The following is a 13,388-nucleotide window of genomic DNA, read 5'->3' as shown; positions in this document are numbered from 1 at the left end:
GCCCTCTAATAGATTGTTCTTGCATTCCAAGACAACACGGATTAACGCAACTTTGTCTCACTTTAACATTGTAGTTTGCTCTCCCATGTTAATCAACTCGTTGATGGGCACCCAACCAAAAAGCTTCAGCCTACTATTCATGCTGATACGATTTAAATTCTTAACATCACAGAATCCTTGAGCAGACCAAGTGTTAAAGTGAGCTTTTAGGGTTCCCCATCAGCAGGCATGGCCAACAATACAATCGGTGAGTTGTGGGACTGCCTGTTAGCCAAGAATATCTCTCATACCAGACCTTATTCAGCTTGGACTCTTTCTGGTGACCTGTTCTATTATTTTTGTTCATGGCTATCTGTGGAGTTGGTCGTCCAGCAGTCTTGATCCTCACCTTTGCTGCATAATCCAAACTGTGGAATGGCTGCAACAACAAGCAGTCCACAAAATGTTCTTCCCTGTCCCACTCTCTGTGTCTGCGTCCATACCTCTCTGTGACCCTCCCCCCACTCACACTGCTGCCTTGTTAGTAATAGTAGCAGCACTCTCCTTCAAAGAACGAAGATAAATACACAATCATTAGGCTACAGACTGTTTTAGAAAAGAGGATCCTGTAACAGGCCACTTAATGTCAAACTTGATTCAATCACAAGATCTGATATGGGTTTAATAAATGGATGGCACACAAATGAGAATCTATAGTGCAGGTTAAATGGCAAACAATTCGTGATGGTTTTACCCATGGGTGTAACGAGGGGAAGATGAAATCCTACACAGGTGACTATAAAATCTATTTCACTGAGTCTTCAGCAGCTTGCTTTGTTCATGTGACACCTTTTACACCAAAAAAAAAAAAAAATCTGGATAATCTTTTAATATAATTGTACCAACTGCAAAAATATTATTTATATTAATAATAGCAATAATCATAAAAATAATAATCATAAGAAATAATATAGATGTAGAACACAAAATGAATATTCCTACTCTATATCAAATATTTTAAAATTTAGCAGCATCCCCTTCAGACCTTTAGACGTTAATTTTTTTGCTTGTTATAATTTCTTTTCTAATATGCTACTCCTGTATGAATCAGATCCAATCTGAATCTGTTGCTTTGCTGCCAGTTCATCACACTCACATACAACAGTGGTAGAGAACTGAGGATGAAATTTGGAAATCATCATTGGACCAACGCAACGTCAATATTTTATTCTGGTTGTTGAAAGGTTAGGGATGTCCTCCTTAACTAATCAAACAACCAGAATACCCTCCCTAAAGAGGACACCAGGAGACCGTCCTCCCCTGCCCCCTGCCCCCTACCACCACTCCACACAGATTGCCCTTTCCCCTCGTGTCTGCCCTGCAGGTGTCACTGTTGAAGCAGAATTTCAATAATAGATTTTTTTTGAAAGAAGAGAGAAAAAAGGTTTTTATAAATAATACTGAGATTTGGTAAAGGTTTATTTCAACCAATTACTTTTAAAAAATATTTTGATCGCCCTCTTGCCTAAAGGAGGATCAACCTCCTCTACCTCTATGGAACAGTCTCCTACAAAACTAGCGACAATGCTATCAGCCTCAGCTATGCTTAGAGTTTAACGCTAATTAGCAAATGCTAACATGCTAACACACTAAACTAAGATGATGATTGATATTTTACCTAAACATCAGCATGTTTACATTTTCATTGTGGCCATGTTATTATGCCCACCTTAGCATTTAGCTCAAAGCACTGGTGTGCCTAAGTAGAGGAACAAAGAGCTGCTTGCATGGCTGTAGACTTTTGTTTAAATTTGATTTTATAGTAAACTTTTAGAATCACTTGATTTTTACAACCTTGATTACATTAAATTATTACCTTTGCAAAGAAAATAGGTCATGACCTATCAGATATGTGTATATAACTTTCAATTCTGTTATTTCTTATTTTTCCAGAGATCAGCTTTCTCTCAAATACTCAGAGCTGGTTTGCCGGTGAGTAGCCTATTTTTTAGACTGCATTTGAATTGTTCAATCATAGTAAGTGATTGATTTATATTTCTCCTGCTCTTAAGATGAATCCCGGCCCACCTGGACCCATGGGTGAAATTGGAAAACCTGGCCCTCCAGTGAGTTAAAGATCCATTGTGGTTAAATAAGTAATTTAAGATGATGTTGTCCTTGATTTTATTCTTTTGTCATTTTCAGTCTTTTTTTTCTTTCCTTTTTTTTTGACCCTGCTTCTTGTTATAGTTCTCAAGTTAAAGTATTTTTAAGGTTGTTATTAAAATGTGTTTATCATTAAGGGTATTCCTGGAGACCCAGGGAACAGAGGACTGCCAGGACAGAGAGGAAACATGGTAATTGTTGAAACTGAAAATCCTTTCTGTAACATCAGTAGCTGTATTATACCAGGTAATCCAACATCATGTGATTGTATGTATGAATTAGGGTTACCCTGGGCCAAAGGGCATCCCTGGCAAGACAGGGAGGTGGGGCAGGAATGGCAGTCAAGGAGTGGATGGGTGTTGTGGGCCACCAGGACTACCTGGGCTCCAGGTCAGAATTAACAGTACTCAGTTTTAGAGAATATGTCACTCAGTGCTTTGCAAATGCTTAGTCTGCGTCGTTTGGCAACATTTGTTGTTATTTTTTCTTTCCTATCAGGGTCCCAGAGGTTTTAAAGGAGAAGGGGCTCTACATGGGGAGAAAGGTGATGAGGTGAGCGTTGTAGCTAAATCAACTAACTAATGAAACGAAGTGAGTGAAGTGACCGTGGAGACTTAAATGCTATATATCTCTGGTAAACTACTGGCTGTGGTGCACCACGCTTATCTACGTAGTCTGTCTAGCAAGGACTAAGCTAAGTCATGGGACTTACACAAATACTACACACACACACACACACACAAAGCCCTATCCTATCAATCTGCATACCAAGTCGCATTTTGTAAACCCTTAACAATATTTTTAAAATAAATGGCATGCTTTCCTTTACATAAGTTACTGCTGTGCAGAAAAAAATCCAAGAGCGATATAGGATATTCATTTTTTATTATTATTATTATATTATTTTAAAGAGCATTTTATGCCTTTTATTAGATATCTGACAGTGGAGAGATTACAGAAAATGAGGGAAGAGAGGGGGAACAGGGTTCATGGCCAGCAGCTTAATCCCTAGACCAATGTGTTTGGCGAGAATCGCCTGTTTTGTAAAGCTCTGTCGGTATATTACTGTAGTGCTTTAGTTGCATGAATAAATCTTGCCTAAAATGTTAATTGGCTAGCAATCATTAAGCACTCTCTGTCTCAGAATAAAGAAGATTAAAGGAAACTTTTCAACTCTGTCTTAAAACAATATTCAGGTGCCCATATGAACATTGAAAGGAACAGAAGCAGGTTTTGCTTATTGTAATCACTGTGTGAAAAATGCATTCCAAAGTTTATCTAATTACTGTGAGGCTTCAGCAGTGTGAGTTAATCAGATCAAGTGGGTAACTTCCAAAGTTACGGTATTATTAGTATAAAATTCTGTATTTGTGTTTCCTTGTTGAGCTGCAGTGTTAGGATAGTAACAAAAAGAGGACATTTGTCACTAAAAAGGCTGTAACTTTGGAAGATGTCCACTTGATTTGTCTAAGTCGTACAACTGAAGCCTCATATTAGCTACGCATAAGCTTTTCAATACATTTTTGCACTGTCTCCCAATGGCACACATATTCCATAAATAAAGACAAATACATCAACTAGATTAATTTAGTGATATGGCATTTAAAAATGCTGTTAATCTCGCAACGAAAAACAACAACTCTGGACTCATTGATACTGACAGTAACTAAACACCTTGTTAACAACTGTTCTATCATTTCGCATTGTGTCTGCTGTGTTAGGATGGAGCACCAGACCAAGCAATTGATTGGGTACTGTTTAATATTGTTCACATTGACTGTGACTCATTAAGTAAGGGAAACGTTGATTAGTTGGACAGTATCCTGAAGACATGCTGTATCCAGAATTAGCCCTGGCTCATTTTGTAGCCATTATTTGCAACAAGGTAACTAATTCCCAACCCCTGCTCAGTGGGCAACAGACAGCGCTGGGTTGCTCTGACTATGAACTGAATAAGTGCAAAGAAGGATATTGCTATAAAAAGCACAAAGTTTTGATTTCTCTGTTAAACTAACTGCAGGGTTTCACTGGTGAGCCAGGGACATGTGGAAACAGAGGGAGAGCTGGGGAAAAGGTCAGTATGAAAATAGATATTGTGTGGAGAGGTTAACAAACAAATCATATTAACCGATTAGGAATTGCAGCCATTTTTATACATAATCCCTCATCTCTAGAGGCTCAAAAGTAATTGGACAACCCAACATAATTATAAATATAAGGATTATTTTTAAGACTTAGATGAAAATCTTTTGCAGTCAATAACTGCCTGAAGTCTTGAAACCCATATACATCACAAGATGCTGAGTTTCCTTCCTTGAGAGGCTTTACTGCAGCCGCACTTCAGTGGCTGCTTGTTTGTGGGTCTTTCTGCCCTCAGTTATGTCTTCAGTACATGAAAAGCAGGCTCAATTGGGTGGATGTCAGGTGGCTGACTTGGCCATTGAAAAATAAGTCAGTTCTTTGCCCTGAGAATGATCTTGGGTTGCTTTTGCAGTATGTTTCACAAAGGAAGTTAAGGAAAGAAGTCTGTGATCATCCACTTTCGTTTTCTTCCGTGGTCTTCCAGGCCTTTTGGTGCTGCTGAGCTCACCAGTGAATTTCTTCTTTAAGGAATGCACCCAATTGTTGATTTGGCCACAACTAAACTTCCTGCTATCCATCTCGTAGGTTTTTTTTGTCTTTTGAACCTAATGATGGCGTCCTTCATTTGCATTGACACATCTTTGGACCGCATATTGAGAGTTCCCATGAACAGCTAACCAATGCAAATTCAACTCCAGACCTTTTATCTGCTTAATTTGTCATGAAATAATGAAGGAACAGGCCTAACCTATTCATGAACCGATTGGCAGTCAATTATCCAATTACTTTTGAGCCTCTGAAAATGAGTGACTATGTATAAAAATGGCTGTGTGATATTTGTGTTAACCCCCTTGAATTAAAGCTGAAAGTTTACACTTCAGTCACATCTTGATGGTTTCGTTTCAAATCCATGGTGGTGTATAGAGGCAAAATTATGAAAACTGTGTCACTTTCCAAATACTTACATACCTAACTGTATATAATAGAATAGTATTTGAAACTATTACTGCCAGTGCTATTGCTATTGCCACAGCTACTTCTACTACTACTGTGTGCATTTCATATTCTTTGAATGGGAAACATTTTTCATATCTGGCATGAAATGCTTTCTACTCAGTATAGATACAATAAAGTGGAATAGTTAATCAGGAAATATACCTGGGTAACACCGTCCTGGTGCAGTGCATATGTCTTATCAACTTTAACCTAACTAAATAGAAAATAACTAATTGCAAACAACAAAAATAATGGTTTTACCATTTCAGCATACAATATATTGATAACAGAGTGATAGGAAATATGGACCAGTTCATTTTCCTGTGCATGGTGTTTGTGCATTCTCCAGGGATCTAAAGGGGAACCAGGAGAAGATGGACCTGTTGGACCACCTGTAAGAGTGACAACTAGTTGAAATTATCTATGTTTATATGGAAATTCTGCTGATTTCATTCAGTAAGATCAGTTTAATCATCATGAGGACTACTGCTTAGCCTGTCAAAATAGTTGTATAATGTCCTCTTTGGCTCTGGAGGAGTTTTATCAAGGAGAGGATAACCCTGACGATAACACCAGTTTGGAGAATTTTTACTTCCATCAGAAAAGTCTGAATTACAAACTGGGGGGATAGACGTTGAAATGTGTGAGCATTTATCACTCATGGAGGTCCTAATGAAAGATGCATTACTGCATTACTGATGCATTAAACTGTAGGATCTGGGCTTTTTGGAACACTAGTAGGCTCTAAAAGTCAGGATATCCCTAACTCTTCGACCATTCTTTTTTTAATGTCTTGTGTGCCTCCTTTCAATAAAATGCCCCTTCAATACTCAATATTGTTGATGTTATAGTGGCCCGTACCATACTGTACCATTTATTGTATTGTAGGACAAAAGACATTTTCACCTATAATGCCATATCATTTAACCCATATCCACTTTTAACTAGTTAGTCTTAACCCAATAACATCCAGGTTTCCCAAGTATAAATTCTGTATCAGATTGTTCCAGCTCTTCATATATATGGTGTTTACACTTTGAGGAATATTTAAACCCAAGACTCTATATTTTTTATGGCTGCATTACTCAATCAAATGGAAATATTCTAGAAGGCATATGCATCATTTTAAACATATTTTTCCCAAATTCAGCCTGACATATTAGGTATCTTAGGAATGTTCAGGATATCTACCAGAATTTAAAATTAAAATCTGACCTTTTGAAAGATGGTTTTTGTACCAACTGACTGGCCGCTCAGTGAGGTTTAAAAGGTTAAAGCGTACCGGCAGCCAGTGGTGGAAAACTTATGCGGTCCTTTGCTGGCCGATATATCACAGCAAGTTTGCTGAATATCAATTGCCAACAAATTTCAAAATATTGGCAAAAAACAGTTCTCTGCTCCGTAGATGTTGGTGGAGAGCATAGAACTGTTGGTATACATAATGGATATTGTTATTATAAGGTACTGTTTGCATGAAGGAACAATTTTTATTACTGTTTATTTATTTGTTATGTTCAGCATGGTTTGGATGCAAAAGTGGAACTCAGATGAGAGACTTCAGCAGTTCAAAAGCAGTTTATTTTTGGCTTAGAATGGTGAGGGTTTTGGGAAGCAGAGCCATAGTAGAAGGTAGAGCAGGGTAGGCAGTGGAAGCAGGTATTTTAGCTTGGACAGTAGACATACGAGGAGCTGGGCGAGGCAGGCAAACTGGAATGGCAGAGGTTGGTGAACCCCTGACACAGGCAGACACAGAGATAGACTAACAAGAACTTGAGTTTGGCCGTAGCGTTAATACCATGTCAGTGAACGATTTGGCAAAGAGGGAGAGGCACAGGCATCTTATTTGTTTGACATATTCTTTCTTTATTATTCCACTGTAGCACTGCAGTATAAGGCTGCAACTAATGATTATTTTCATTATTGAATCCGCAGATTATTGTCTTGATTGTTAATTGTTAATTGTTTTGTCTATACAATGTCAGAAAATAGTGATACATCACAATGTCTTTAAGCTCAAGATGACATCTTCAAATGTCTTGTTTGAAACATTCATTAGAGTAAATGCTCAGGGACAGACAGTCTCACATACATAGTTTAACAATCAAACCCAGCAGCTTGGAGTCATTTTTTAATCGATCTATTGTTGTTCTATAATGTCTACCTCACGTAGTGTGTGCTTATCAGGGTCCTTTAGGTAAAAGAGGTGTTCAAGGAATGCCTGGACTTCCGGGACCACAGGTAAGACATTTGTGATGCTATATTCTTCAGGTTGTGTCTTTTTTCCCCCCTCACTGAAATGTCACACCATGTTAATTTCTCTTTTTCAATCAGGGAGACTCTGGACATGATGGAATGAAGGGTCCATCAGGACCAGTGGTAGGCATGCAGTTGTGTTTTTACTTGTCTCACAATGGTCACACAAGTGCTACCTGCTACTGATGACCTGCTTTTGACAAAGAGATGACAAGGAAAACTAAAGTTTTGTCGGAATTTTCTAGGGTGCACCAGGGGCCACAGGCGGCATAGGACCACCTGGACGGAATGGGCCTGAAGTGAGTTCATATGTGGAGGCTTCACCATATTCTTTCAAATAATTATAGTTTAAGTCAGTCAAAGTCAGTTTATGGTGTTTCTCTATGTCCTGTACAGGGGGCTCAAGGTCAAACTGGTCCACAAGGTCATAAAGGCCCTCAAGTATGTCTTCAGTTCACCTATTACACTTTACATACAGTACTGATCAACACTTAAGATGAAGAATGAATAAAGCAGTGTAATTATTTAATCTTATTGCATCTGTAAAAGGGACCGTCAGGATTAGCAGGAGAAACAGGCTCCCCTGGACCTCGAGGGACTCAGGTAAATTTAATCCGAAAATGGCATTCTTCTGTATATTAGATATTTGAAAGCGTAGAGGGAGATGATGAAACTGGTAATTGCTCTTTCCAAAATAATTGCAGTATAACAAAAAAAGAAGGAAATGCTATGTAAACCTCCTATAGGGTCTTTTTAGGACACTATTGGGTCTAACTGTGAACAAAAATATAGATTAAATTATTTTTTAACCCAAGAAACGTATTCAGCAGTACTTTTTCAAACCCTGAGTAGTGTCTGCAGGTGTTCCTTTCAGGCTGCATGCAGCCCCAACTGTATCCACCATTAAGGTAGGACAGCTTGCATGAAATGAAAAGCCAATGTCGTAAATCGCTCGTTTCAGACTTTTCAGATATCAGATTTCAGATTTTTACCTCCTGTTCATGAGGAGGTGCGTGTTTGTTAGATGTGATCGTTAACATAATCAACACCCCTAAAACTGTGGTGTTAGTTATGCTAAAATTTGGAATCCTTTAGGCTACATGAAGTTAAATGCTAAAAAGAATATTACAAACTAAGGTAGGTGATGTTATCCTGTTGGGTGCAGCAGATGATGATACTGGACGGCGTCCTGTATAAGAACCCTGAGGCAGCTACTAGAGTGAACGAATTTTCCTAACAACTAGTGAAAAAAATGGGATGCTGTTACCAAATAGGCCAATAAAAATACTCAGATCAAAAAAATCTTTCAGTAAATTGGCAAGCCATGATGATGATGATATTGGTAACTTTGCATTAAGTTTGTAATAGATATTTTTGAATTAAAACAATTTCGGTATCATATTTAAACTTCAAACTAAGTCAGATTAAGTCACTATAATTCAGTCAAAGAAGTATCTTTCCCATGTGAAGAAGGGCAGTCTATCAGTTCATGACTTGTATGACAGGTCTGGACCACTCATAAATTTCATTCATACCAAAGAGAAAATTCAGTACAAGAAAATTGGTGAATTCCATAAATTCTCTTAAATTGCTTGGATGTGCCACTTAGGGCAAAATCTGTTCGTATGACTGGTTCTTGCATGAGACCCAGTGCCTTTTGTTCATGTCTTGTACCATAATCACATTGATTGCTGTTTGGTTTTATGGTTCAAAATCACGCACTTCTATTGGTTCGAGAAAAATTATGCAAGCTGGCCCTGAAATGCTTCAAATGATCAGAGTTTGAAATTTGGTCATAATAATGTGTGCATTTTTGATTGATTTGTTTTGTCAGGGTCAACCAGGCAATGCTGGCCCTCCTGGTCCAAAAGGAGAAATTGTAAGTTTTAATGCAATAATCTGCAAAATTGTGTTTGCTCAGTGGCCTAATTTAATCAATTTATGATACTAATGCCATTGTTCTCTCTGACAGGGTGAACTAGGAACTATGGGAAAAAAAGGATTGCCTGGCATTGAAGGGCCCATGGTAAATAATATCTCTGTTCAATTGCTCAGTGACTGAGAAATATATAATGAATACAGTATACTGCTCACATGATCTTCTGTAATTAAATTGCATGTGTTCTACTGTTAGTAAAAACTTCTAAGAGAAAAGTGCTTGTCCTTGTTTTTTCTTGCAAGTTTCTTAAAAAGACTTGACTCGAGACTTACTTTTAAAAGACTTGAGACTGAAATTGGACCTGTCTGGATGGACTTAAGACTTAAATTGAATCAAGTCTCTACAAGAATTGAGACTTGAATTTGTCTTATTACAATTGACTTGAAACAATTTGAGACTTGTTTGAACAAGACAAAATTTGGAATTGTCTCAAACGACTTGAGATGACTTGAGGCTTGCTTTGGCAATCCTAAAGGCCACTGGGTGATTAGGTCATGTTTAGTGTACATATTATCCTACTATTGAGTGTATTGCAATCTATCAACTCACATGTATTTTGATCATCTGAGAGAGATACAGTATCTTGTATGATCTATAGCTTCTAAGGTAGTAATGAAGTCTGTCCCTTTCACATGTGGCTCACATCTGAGTGAGTCATTCCCTTGTTTCATACACAGAAACCTGCCTTGCCTTCCTCTGCAATATGCTGCCAGCTGCTGTTACCCCTCCATGTTCGAACCCCTGGTTTTGCCCCATGAGAGCTAATACTTTGGAAATACTGATACCTAATAGAGTTTTCTTTTTGTTCTCCATATTTTAACTCAATCACCCTTAAGTCGAAAAGAAAGTAGCCCCAATTTGAATGCCAATAGCATAAATAGTGAGCAAACCTTGGAGATGTTAGAGATAGCAGATATTTTCTATCTTTGCATTGTTACAATGCAAGCATGTTCATATGTCAGGATTCAGCATGCTCTGTTTGCTCTTTTTAGGGGATGTCTGGTGGTCCTGGTCCAAAAGGATTTCCAGGTGGCACAGTAAGCATCATAGTCTTCTGTTTTCAATTAAATGTCAACATTAGCCTTTAGGTTGAGGTTAATGATTATTAAAGCTGTATTAACCCATTTTGGTCAGTAGCGGCAGAGGAACTAAATTGATTGGTGTATTGTCACCTTAAAAAATTTGATATGGCTAACTTGTTAGCAAACGGTTTCCTAGTTATGCCAGTTGGAAACTATACAGATTAAGATTACTTAATAAATAAATAAATTAATCAATTAATACCCCATATTGGTCGTAACTGACTAAATGCAGAATCGGGCCAAATTAATGGCAAATCACAACGCCTGATTCCTGCCAGGTCAGAAATTTTGGTCAGCTGTCGTCAGCTATGCAATCAGATTTTCCCACATGGCTGCTATCAAAATATTTCTTATATACTGTAGTGATCTTGTTTTAATATTGCTGGAGTAGTATTTTCCATGTTGTAGCTAACTGTAGTTTTGACTGAGACTGTGCTATGGTAGAAATGAAACAGACAGACCATACTGTCCGTATCTTCCAGCTATCTGGGGCTCTCTGTTCAAAGTAGAATTAGAAAAAGTTATACTGCCTTTCATGTGTCAACATTTTTTGAGGATGCAATTGTCTTGTTTGAATAAACCTTATTAGACCTGTCAATGGACCAAAACGCTTGGGGGGGGGGTTTATATTCAGTATGAGCACTACTAAAAAAAAAATGTTGTTTTGGTCATCCAGATAGACTGTTCAAAACATGTAGTGCGAGTTACCACAATGTACAAGATTAGTTAAAACTTTATAGTGTATGGCCAGCTTTACACATTCAGCAGACATGGAACAATATTATCCTTCCACTGGAGTCGTGTTTCAGACCACCCGAAGAATATAATTCCAAGATTCACTGACTTTAATACTCGGATTTGGTCTCATCAAAACCTTAGAAAAACTCCTTAGAAAAACATTTAGACTTTTTTTACCTGAAAGATGTTCCGTTGTCTTCGCTATCTAGCCACAAATTATACTGCCATTTGGTGCTGGACAGGTAGTGCAAAGTGGGCTTATCAAAGCCTTTTCACAGAAAACAGCTGCCTGCTGCTGCAGGAAACAACCCTGATGAGATCTGAGAGGGTGAACAATAATCTGAAAGAGGCAAATGAACTCAAAAACATCCTTTAGGTCATCACAATGTATTTGATTTTAATATAAAATATTGAATAATGCAGTTTTAAGTGAAAACCATTTTGTTTTATTTTTCAGTTTTTTTTAGGGTTTAAAAGATAAGTTGAATTGAAAGTGATTTGACTAATACTGGCATAATACAGGAAAACAATTCTAATGTAACATTACTACTAAAAATGTTTAAATATTTATGTTTAGGGCTTCAGAGGAGTGGATGGTGACAGAGGAGTTGCTGGACCCAAAGGAGACAGAGTAAGAGGACGACATCATTGGTGATAAACTGTAAAATGAAACTAAATCCATGTTCTGAGTTTAGCAGAACTGTTTTATTGCGGTATGATGTGCAATTTAAAGTATTTAATAGATTGAGCACATCCTCTAACAAAATGAGATATAAATGAAATTTTGATAATCCCCCAAGAATTCAGAATGTCAGTGCTGGTATAAAATTGGATCGCCACTACACTATTTTGACCTAATCCTAAAATTATAAATCAATACTGTATTTAATGTAAGGGGATGGACATCATGAGTTGTAAAAAACAGATTTAAATTAAATCACTTTACTGTAATGCTCGTGTTTCCCTAATTTTAGACGGCATGTCCCATGACCCCATATAGCTCCCTTTTAAAAACTCAACCTCTGAGCTTATTGTTCCCTTAGGGCCCACAAGGTACTGCAGGAATCCAGGGTCGTCAGGGAGAGAGGGGTGAACGTGGCACCTCAGGCCCTCCAGGGGTGAGAGGTCAACCTGGGCCCCAGGGAGGAGAGGTACAGATCATGATCTCATTGTAGTATGAGACCATGTATGAAATTTATTATGAAACAACATCCCAACACTGAACTGGCACTGTTGAAACTGTTGTTCATTTGGTGGAGAAACATCTTCCTATATACCAGTTTTTCAATATTAATATATACAATACAGTTTATACTATATAAACATATACAAATATACAGTTGTAAGCCACAGTATGGTGCCTTTGCCTGTTGAAATAACCTGGCTAACCAGTAGCTCTGTGATCTTAGTTTTTTGCTTGAAGCCATTATAAAGAACTCTCACAAAGTTTAAACATTGTTTCATTTCATGGATTCACACATTCACTGTGTGGTGCAATAGTTCTAATGAGTTTGCCTGTTATGTCTCCTTAGGGTGAAGACGGGGAGGCTGGTCTCCAGGGAGCAGTTGGGAAACAGGGGCCAAAGGTCAGAGGCTTTTATTGCGGCCTCGTCAAGTAAAGCAAATAAAACGGAGCCGTATCTGTCACAGCTTATGGTCCACAGGGACATTTGTTACATTGCATTGCACTGAGCAAGACTGATAAAGCCTTGAACCATGTGATGACAATAGTTGACCACTGCTCCTGTTAGTACCAGTACTTTTACTATTGTACTAATTTTAGTCCCACTATTACTGCCTCTCCAACTTAAGCAGTAGAAATTAAAGGAAAAACCTGATAAGAGTGGTCTCTTCCAGGATGTTAATATCCTCCCTACACTCCACACTGGTTTGTCACCAGTCCCTTGGGCATGTATTTATCAAGCCCAAGGGACTTACAATTAAAAATCCAATTACAATTAAGAAGAATTACAGTTAAAAATTACAATTAAAAATCCTTCTTTAATCATCTTCTTGTAAAACTTTAAAAGGTGCATTTTATTTGTGTAAAATATTAAGTATCCATTAACAATTGACACACAACAATAAAAAAAAAAGTATAATATTTAAAGCTGAATTAACAAATTTTTTTCACCTATTTACACATCCAGCAA

At 37.7% G+C, this 13,388-nt stretch overlaps 1 protein-coding gene across 1 annotated transcript in view; it reads left to right on the top strand.

The window, feature by feature from the left end:
- si:dkey-61l1.4 (collagen alpha-1(I) chain) overlaps positions 1–13,388 on the top strand; it is a 54,038-nt gene that overhangs the window by 26,562 nt on the left and 14,088 nt on the right. Inside the window, exons 7-24 of the mRNA XM_040154842.1 lie at positions 1,933–1,971; positions 2,052–2,105; positions 2,283–2,336; positions 2,428–2,535; positions 2,644–2,697; positions 4,166–4,219; positions 5,573–5,617; positions 7,408–7,461; positions 7,555–7,599; positions 7,722–7,775; positions 7,873–7,917; positions 8,026–8,079; positions 9,311–9,355; positions 9,449–9,502; positions 10,408–10,452; positions 11,813–11,866; positions 12,279–12,386; positions 12,768–12,821. Coding sequence (XP_040010776.1) covers positions 1,933–1,971; positions 2,052–2,105; positions 2,283–2,336; positions 2,428–2,535; positions 2,644–2,697; positions 4,166–4,219; positions 5,573–5,617; positions 7,408–7,461; positions 7,555–7,599; positions 7,722–7,775; positions 7,873–7,917; positions 8,026–8,079; positions 9,311–9,355; positions 9,449–9,502; positions 10,408–10,452; positions 11,813–11,866; positions 12,279–12,386; positions 12,768–12,821 — 1,020 coding nt within the window. The remainder of the gene's footprint in view (positions 1–1,932; positions 1,972–2,051; positions 2,106–2,282; positions 2,337–2,427; positions 2,536–2,643; positions 2,698–4,165; positions 4,220–5,572; positions 5,618–7,407; positions 7,462–7,554; positions 7,600–7,721; positions 7,776–7,872; positions 7,918–8,025; positions 8,080–9,310; positions 9,356–9,448; positions 9,503–10,407; positions 10,453–11,812; positions 11,867–12,278; positions 12,387–12,767; positions 12,822–13,388) is intronic.

This window comes from Xiphias gladius, chromosome 19, assembly GCF_016859285.1.
Source record: "Xiphias gladius isolate SHS-SW01 ecotype Sanya breed wild chromosome 19, ASM1685928v1, whole genome shotgun sequence".
NCBI lineage: Eukaryota > Metazoa > Chordata > Actinopteri > Istiophoriformes > Xiphiidae > Xiphias > Xiphias gladius.
The sequence above is the reverse complement of the archived record's forward strand: the minus strand, read 5'-3'. Positions and strand labels throughout refer to the sequence as shown.